The following is a 9,264-nucleotide window of genomic DNA, read 5'->3' on the forward strand; positions in this document are numbered from 1 at the left end:
ACCTAAAACTTCTAGGAAAATAGTCTGTTTGAATGAATGAATGATAAAAATGACATTCCAAACTGTGAGCAATTATAGGAAAAAATGAATGGATCCAAAAGGCAAGTTCCTCAGCTGACGACCTGGGTGGATTTCTTAGGTTCTTCTTTTCTTTCTTTCTTTCTTTTTTTTTTTGGTACCAGGGTTTAGACTCAGGACCTTGCACTTCCTAGGCAGGTGGCGGAACCACTGAGCTAAATCCCCGGCTCCCTTAGGTTCTTCTTGACATGAGAGATACTTAAACCACTAATAGTTAAAGCAGGTAAAGTTTAAAGTATCTTTGTTTCTCAAGACAAAGAAATATATTTGTCTTTGTACTTATCAACCTATTGACACCATCTTTTCAAATCAATACTTAGATCGCTATCACATGGTTAAGAGCTGCATAAGAACACAGTAACGTAACTGCCATGCCACCGATGGGCATTTATGCGGCTTCCTATTCTTTGCCTTTATAACCGGGCTGGTGTGAACATCCTTACAACAAAGATAGACTTCCTGGACCTACTAAGACTAGATGATCAGAAGAGGAAAGGTGACTTCCACTTCAGGAAGGATTCACGGCACATGTGAAATCTGAACTGGATTTATGACTTGGTGGCGACTATGAGATGAAGTTAGAGAGAAAGGCAGTCAAAGTTCACGGCTGACCTAGAGCAAGAGAAACAGAGGCAGGAAGGGGCAGGATCAGAGGACATGGCGCAGGAGATGGAAACAGTGAACAAAGAACAGAGGGGCAGGAAACAAGATTCAGAGTAGATGTGGACAGGTCTGAAGATGGCTTTGGGTGCCAGGCAAAGGTTCCATTGTTATAGATCAACAAGATGATGCATGCTGACTCACTCGTGGATGGCATTCATCCATGCCCCAGTGCTCCATAGGTAACTCAAACTTAACTCCCCTGTTAATGTTACAAAGGAAAAGCACCCTTGATTTCAGAGTGGGAGACCTGGAAAGAAAATGTACAGGCTCGGTGAGAACAGAAGAAAGAATATGGCAAGGACTTGGCACGGTAGTTCTTCGTAAAAGCTGACTACTAATATGAACCATCAGAACGAAAGAGCATTTTAAGCCAGGCATGGTAGCCCACGCTTGTAGTCCCAGTACTCGGTAGGCTGAGGCAAGAGGATTGCGATGAGTTCAAGGCAAGCCTAGGGGCTACACAGTGAGTACAAGGCCAGCCTGAACTATATAGTGAGACCCTGTGAATAAACCAAAAAAAGAAAATTCTGGGGTCCTGCAGTTCCAAGTTCACCATTTTTAAAATGTTGACCTGGCTCTGCCTGCACTGGCATCTTTAGTTTCCAGGAAAGTTTCTGTCTCACAAAGCAAAGTTTGCTTCAAGGAGAGAAGAGGAGAAACTACACAGCTATGTGGCTGCTGGATTCCGGTCCCATCGCTTTACCTCTTTAGCATTCAAGGCCTCACCATCTGAGCATCAAATTCACTGCGGCCTAAACTGGCCCATGACTTTTTCTTTTTTTGTATTTGGAGTTTATATTAGAAATTAAGATTTACTGCATTTTTAGCCTTTGTGAAGGAAAAGTGGAGGCAATAGAGACCTACTTGTCCAATGTGTCATTTGAAACATGGTGGGCAAGCAGAGGGGGGCAGCTTTATTTATTACCACCTGCTCACTGGCGTCCTGGGAAATGGAACTGTTTGCTCTGCCAAGCACACATGGGAATGAGTACAGCACAGAGGCCAGGGTTACAGCAGCTTTCCGATCTTGAATTATGAAAAGATTAGACAAGGTTGGGAGAAGGGACACTCTGTTGTTTGTCTTCCATCTTTTGTGAAGGTCTAGGGTGAGGAAAACCTAGGAGAAAAACAGTTAAAAAGTCCATCAAATGATGCTCATTGGAAAATTTATTTACTCTTCGTAGTTATGTCAGGTCAGAAATTGGAATGCAAATAGTGTCTTCTCTCTGGGAAGTGAGGAATTCACCAGCCTTAGGCCCAGAGTCCTGCCGTGGCCCTGAAGCACTTGTCATTGTCATGGCCCACCTCATGGGTCACGATATTGTGTCCTGTGAATTTGGGAGTTGAAGTCCATGCCTGCTTAACAGATTAGTGAGTGAATTGTATTTTCCAAATTTGTTTGCTTGCCTTTTCTCCTTGGCAAGCCATGTCACATCCAACCAATCTACAAAACAATAGCATTTGGATAGCTTCTTTGTTAAAAGAAACTGTGGTACCACCAATGCCATTTGCATGTCGATCTCTTACTTCTGCTGCCTATCAAACCTTTGAACCATGCATCGTTCCTAGGTGTCCATTATAAGATTTGTATATGATGGAAACCATCTTCCTGAGAACCCTGTCCAAACCTCGTTGGACTGTGACACTTTCCCATCACACGAAACTCACCTTCCCTCTCCATGCTCATCTGTGGCCACCAAGCTCCTTTCTGGGCCTCTGTAAAGAGCTGTCCCTTTGAAAGAAATACACATCTGTCTTAGCTCAGACAGTCACAGCAAAATACCATATTTGGTAAGTTGGACAGTGGAATTTCTTATAGTCCAGCGGTTAGAAGTCTAGCATTAAGGTTACAGCATCAGGATCTGGTGAGGATTTTCTTCCTGGCTTGTAGCTGGATGACTTCTCACTGTGCCTCCACATGGCTCAGAGAAAGGAAGAGAGATCTTCTTCGTCTTATATAAAAGCCCTAATCTCCTCATGAGGGCCTGGTCCTCATGACTTCATCTGACCCTAATTACTTCCCAAAGATTCTTTGTCTTCAAATACTGTCATCATTGAACTGAGGATAAGGGCTTCCACGTGACTTGGTAGGGCACATTAAGGCCATAACACCACAAACTTGGCTTAAATACGACCTCCACTGAGAGTCCTGATATGCCAAGTCTGTGTTCTTTCACAATATCCCATGTTTATCGTGGCACTTAGCACTTTATTACAGTTTTATGCATCCCTCTATGTCTCATCCTACCAGTCTGAACTACCAGGAAAGAACTGGGTTTTAATCATTGATGGACCCTTACTGCCTAGAGTAATAACATGCATACAATAAGCATTCAGTTAATTGTCTATTGTGTGACTTCAGTAGTTATTGTAACAATAAGAAAAAAACAAAAGAATGTTTGTAAGTAAAGGAAAACTATATTAAATTACCTTAAACCCTTATTTTTGGGAGAATCAGCAGCTCTGGAATGAATAAAAGACTGGTCCCAAAATACACAACTATTAGGCGATAGACCTGAAATTTGAGCTCAGGTGATCTTGGGTTTTGACCTAGTTTCTGAATGTGAAAGTCTCCTCTACCTCTCTAACCTTCAGTTTTGTCATCTGTAAAATGAGAAGCTTATGCCAGATGCTCCCTATGACCCTGCCCAACAGGGAGGCCTGGAAATGTCATGACCAAGATCTCCAAGGTTCACTCTGAGAATGTTTAGGTTCCTGACTCAAACTCAATGACCAGCTGAGATGTGAAGTTTAGATCTGTAGATCAGAAGGGGGTCAAGGGAGTGTAAAAGATATAGTCTGATCATTTGAGTCATGTGCATGGAACACGCACATTTCAGAATACTCAAGGAATCTCTTCATTTTCTCCTCAGAAAATGTAATGATTTCACTGTCAACCATCTCTTCTGCTGATCATAAACCATCCTTCAACATCAGGAACCACGTTGTAAGGGTGTTTAGGATCAGGCAAGTGGAAGCACTGTCCACACACCTTCATCCACCCAGAATTGGCCTGGGTTTGCACCCAAGATCCCAGGACACAGTGAAAACGACAGTGACAGTTTCACAGTTACTTGAGACCTTAAGTAGTTCTAAGTGCAAGTTTCATGCTGTTCAGAGGTATTCTGAATCTCAAATTTTAAAAACAATTGAATAAAAACATTTTTACAAAATCATTGAATGAAGTATGCTGGCTTCATTAGAACCCTATTTTGGAAATAAATTTGAATGACAGCAGTTTTCAAAATAAACTTCAAAGATAAACACTAGTCATTCTTCAAAAGTTACTAAGAAACTTCAAATACTTTTGGGCACAGAGACTTTTAAAAAAATTTTTTTTTTTGGTACCAGATATTGAACTCGGGTCCTTGCATTTGCAAGGCAGGCCACCGAACTGCTGAGCTAAATCCCCGGCCACAAAACTGTTATAACTTTCTAGACTCAGGTGTAGGTAAATCTTACTCTTACATCCTTCATATTGCAAATTAATAAGAGTATGTCCAGAACGTTAAAAATATTTATGTTCAGTTAAACCATTACTTTTTCTGAGGAGATTGAACTCGGGTCCTTGCATTTGCAAGGCAGGCCACCGAACTGCTGAGCTAAATCCCCGGCCACAAAACTGTTATAACTTTCTAGACTCAGGTGTAGGTAAATCTTACTCTTACATCCTTCATATTGCAAATTAATAAGAGTATGTCCAGAACGTTAAAAATATTTATGTTCAGTTAAACCATTACTTTTTCTGAGGAGAAAATGAAGATTCCTTCAATTTTCTGAAATCTTTGTGTTCCATGCACATGACTCAAATGATCAGACTATGACTTTTACACTCCCTAAACCCCAAGCAGTTCCCTGTGAAATCCTGTTCTGAGTTATGTGTCTTATCTATCTTTGTCCTTTAGAAAAGTGCCAGATAACTGTTTTCTTCTCCTTGCCCCCCTTATATGCCTTAGGAAGAATATCTACTTCCTGAGAGAAGCAAAAGGGTGTTATAGAAGTTTCTGCTTTAGAATCTCTGGAAAAGCTCTCACTAGGCTCGATTTGGCCCAGCCCTGCCTCCGCCAAATCACACAGTTCACCTTTCACCCCCAATCTTGAGCTCCGGTCTATAAAGAAAAAAGGAAAAAGCAAGCCGTTGAAAAGAAACTTAATTCTTCTTTGTGGAATAAGGCAACATGCTTCTATGACTTTTGACCTCCAGAGGTTGGATAAGATGATTTTCCACATGGTTTATTGTGAAAGGTTTTATTGCACACATTCACCTCTCAGATCCCCCAAACAATTTAATTGCCACAAAAATAGCTAACATATGTGGCAAGTTTTAAAAATGTCCATCCACCAAATGGATTTGCTTCTCATGAGGCCACCCCGAGCTGGCAGCTTCTGCCTCCACACATCTCCCCAAGGTTCTGAGCTAGATGGCTGGAGTCACCCCGTGACCTGTAATGACGGTGGCTCAAAGGAAAGAGGAGACAGATTCTCCTACAGCCACGAAGCCTAGGTCTTGGTGGCCAGATTTCTTTCTACGTTAGCAATGGTTCAGTGTGTTGGTTTGCTTATTCTTCTCTGGGAGGTGTTTGCTGTGTTGTTTACACGTATTTCATTTTTCTCATGGTGTAATATCTGTACACACCTTTGGGGTACAGTATGATGTCCTGATTCATACACACATTGGATAGTGATCAAAATGGGGTGATCAGCATATAGCCATCACCTCAAACTTTATCACTTCTTCGTGGTGAATACATTCAGAATCCTCTTGTATATCTCAAATAATTAGGAGATGGCAGGTGCTTTGTAAAACATTTCAGTGAGTGATGAAAAGTGTGTAGTTGTAGACTCCACAAAGGGAGAATAAACCAGCACAGCTCACAGTCCCTGTCTCAGTGGGCTAGCTGATCTTCATATTCCCCCAGGGATTCTCATTTGTAAGATACCGACATCATTAACCTGTCTGCAAAAACAGGGAGAGAGACCTGTCATAATCTATTAGAAGCAATGACACTATTTCCTTGACAGAAGGCCATTGTATTTATATCGCATTAGCTAGTAAAAGCAATACTAGAAAATCATATAGGGATGCCTTTCTCTCTACATAACAGATGCCACTTTATAAAGTGGGGCTGCCGAGGGAGTAACCCAGCTCCTCCAAAGACCTCACCAGTGTGTCCTCCGCTATTCCTGGGGGCCCCAGAAGATGGCCTCAGAGGTCCACAAACCAGGCTGTCAGCAGTAACCCCCCTACCTGCCTCCAGTTCCATACAACTCATTGTGAAGATGGGACCACTCAGTAGAAGAATCTGGTATCTGCCCCTGGAAGCCAGCAAGGTTTCTTCTGTTCCAGATACCAAAAGAAAGCTGAGAAAGGCAGGGGAAGGCTCCCTTCTCCTCAGAGCCTTGCCTGATCCATCACCTGCCTCAGGCCCGGTAAAGTTTCTCTCAGGCATCTCCAACAGTTTCTGATCTTCACCCTTCTTTCTATAGTGGCTAAAAATAAACCCAAGGGACCATGGAGGGATGTTCTGTGGCTAAGCTGGCACTTTTTATCTTTATCTTTGTTTCTTTTAGTAACAATAGGGAAATTGTTTTAGGAGCCAGGACCTGAATTGACCTGGTGGAGACTTGTCTTTTGCTGGCAAAATATTTTGATAAGCCAGTCTGACTAGAGCAAGATGGTCCTTAGGGCATGAATTAGACTAAATGGTTAAGTAAGAAGTTTTGAGGCCCAGGGCTTTAGCTCAGTGGCACCATGCCTGCCTCTCAAGCACAAAGTCCTGAGTTTGATCTCTGGTACAAAAAAAAAAAAGAAAGAGAGAGAGAGAGAGATGCTTTTAGTTTCCAGGAGCAATACTGGAGGAAGAGTGGGTATAATATGGAGATAAACTAGGAGAGTTGAGAAGAAGTGATAAGAAAAGATGACCCAAGATAGTGGGGAATCTGTGACCCGAAGAAAGGAGAAAGTAGGAGACCCCCACCAAGTAGGATGTGACAGATTTTTTTAGATGAGATTCTCATTTTTTTAGTATAAAGTTGTTTATTCTGCTATGGGTATCAATCTTCTATGAAAAGGAGCTGAATTAAATTCATTTGGTGAAGCAAGAAAATCCATTAATAGAAATCCCTAAGGGTTAAGTTTAAAAATAGTGATCACTATTAACTAATGAATATCACAACTAATTAGCTCAACATATCAAAATGTGTTCCATATAGAGGCAGCTACATGAAATGAAGATCTTTCTCACCCACGGTTACATATTATACCTGGAATAAGAGAGAGATGTAGGGTTTTATGGCTTTTCTTTGCGCAGTCTGTTTCACATACATCCCCCTCGCCAATGTTTTTCCTGCTCAGTTGCTGGTGCTAATGGTGTTTGGAGAAAGTAAGAAAAAGGCATGTCTTCCATATTTTTAGTTGTGACATTTAAAGGGGGGATATATCATGAGACGTGAGATATGAGAGAATTCAGGAATTCAGAATCTGAGTATGAAATATTGGAATTGAGGAGGGTTGTCATTTACAGTATAGAATGCCCAGCTCAATTTGAATTTCAGAGAAACAGTGAAGGGCTTCTCAATATAGTTACGTTTTAAATATGCTTATTATATATACTGGAGGTCCTGTAGTTTTACATACAAAATCTGGCAACCCTAGGATGTAAGATGCTGAAATATGCTAGCAGTTTAAAAAAATTAATTTAAACAGTACAAGAGCATTACTTGGACACAGTCACTTGGGCAACCTCTGAGTTCAGTAAGGTTGTACATTTTCAGAGGTGCCGGGTTTAGAATCAGGTTTAAAGCCCTTTACAAACTTACACTATGAAACACATAATCTTCACATCCAGCTCCAACATCAAAACTAGCTATGGGACCTTCAAGGATTTCCTAACACCGGTGCTTTGCTGATTGTCTACAACACAAGCCATACCGCTTTACGGGGAATTGCTGCTTAGACCATTACACTTACATAGAAATGAATTTCTAGATACATAAATGAATAACCCCATGCCTCCACTCCCTACTGACAAGTCAGCAGATGGAAACATGGTTTAGGGATCTCCTACCTAAGAACACAATTTCCAGCTAGGCCAGAATAGTCATCATATAGCCAAGTTGGGACCTTTTCTCCACTACTCTGCTACTTGGAAACCATTGCCATATTTTCAAAGTTAAACTTTTATTTTTGAAAAGGATCTAAGTCATGCACAGAGGCAAAGCAGAATAGGAAACATTTGTCAATTGAAAAAAAGCTATTACAAATGTGCTTAATAAAATTCATACAATGTACTTAATAAAGTTGCAGCTTAAAGTGAAATGTTGGGAACCTGTTTCATTTTTATTAAAGCTGGATTTATTGCTTTGGTTTATTGGTTCGTGTTCTTAGAACTTAATTTAGTCCCTAGATGATTTGTCCAAAAAGAAAGCAAGTGGGTTAGCAATTTTGTACTACACCAGTCTAAGCAGCTGTGAGACAGGTATTAATTAACATTTGCCTGCACAAGTGCCCCCTAAGCAAACAAAAAAGCAAGAAAACAAGCACAACAATAAAAACTTTCCTAATTTCATCAGGGTGAACATTCTATAAATATAGCTCATGCTTTTTTGTTGTTGTTATCTTTGCTCTGAAATTCTCTCTGTCTCTCAGGTCTGCCACTTTGAATGCTACTCATCCTCTATAACTAAGAGACTCTTTAATAAGTACAGCTGTGACAAAAATTGTTATCTGTTTGGAAAAAAATTAAAATGAATCTCTACCTCACATCAAATGCAAGAACCAACTCCAAACAAGTTAAAAATTTAAAGGCAAAAACAAAACTGCAAATAGCTAATACAATTTAGACATGAAGTTTAAAATTTAGACATGAAAGAAAGTTTTAAACATAAGAAATAAAACACTGACTATAAAAGAGAAGAGTAATAAATTGCTTTAAATGAAAATAAATACTTCAACTTAAAGACAGTGAAACATTACAAAGTGGAAAATGTTTGCAGCTCACACATTGATAAAGGATCAGCATATATGGACATAAAGAACTACAAATCCTTTTTTAAAAAGCACTGACAACCCAACAGAAAAAATGAGTAAAATACAAAACAGATTCTTCACAAAAGAGAAAATATAATTGGCTAATAAACATAAGTTCTAAAAATAGTAGATGTTAGAAAGGATTTAGATTTATAAAATCACGTATCTGTTGCTGAAAATATAAGTTAAGGCAACTATTGCAGAAATTAATTCAATTTATGTGCTAAAATTAAGCATTCAAATGCTTTAATGATACAATAATTCCAGTTCTAAGAATATATGCCAGAAAATTCTTGGATATATGCACTAAAAGGTTCTTGTAAGGTTTCACTGCGGACATTTGTGTGTCTAAGCAGCTGTGAGATAGGTACTGACTAACCTTTAATAGAGATATGAACTAATCCACAACACAACTAAAACAGAAACAACCTAAATGCTCTTCAACAGGAGATGGGTGAGTGAAACTTGGTATAGCCACAAAGTAATATATATAT

The 9,264-nt window shown here is 39.8% G+C and overlaps 1 protein-coding gene and 1 long non-coding RNA gene across 2 annotated transcripts in view; both read right to left on the reverse strand.

Moving 5' to 3' along the window:
• Positions 1-1,638: 1,638 nt before the first annotated feature.
• The window catches only part of Agps (alkylglycerone phosphate synthase), a 163,636-nt gene continuing 156,010 nt past the window's right edge, over positions 1,639-9,264 (reverse strand). Inside the window, exons 20-21 of the mRNA XM_033756298.1 lie at positions 2,410-2,473; positions 1,639-1,858 (exon numbers count right to left, since the gene is read on the reverse strand). Of these exons, the coding sequence (XP_033612189.1) occupies positions 1,843-1,858; positions 2,410-2,473 (80 nt within the window). The 3' untranslated portion in view covers positions 1,639-1,842. The remainder of the gene's footprint in view (positions 1,859-2,409; positions 2,474-9,264) is intronic.
• LOC117283421 overlaps positions 5,288-9,264 on the reverse strand; it is a 9,479-nt gene continuing 5,502 nt past the window's right edge. Inside the window, exon 3 of the long non-coding RNA XR_004514392.1 lies at positions 5,288-5,698. This is a non-coding gene — a long non-coding RNA (uncharacterized LOC117283421). The remainder of the gene's footprint in view (positions 5,699-9,264) is intronic.

Source organism: Fukomys damarensis, unplaced genomic scaffold (genome assembly GCF_012274545.1).
Source record: "Fukomys damarensis isolate Sample0158 unplaced genomic scaffold, DMR_v1.0_HiC HiC_scaffold_26, whole genome shotgun sequence".
Lineage (NCBI taxonomy): Eukaryota > Metazoa > Chordata > Mammalia > Rodentia > Bathyergidae > Fukomys > Fukomys damarensis.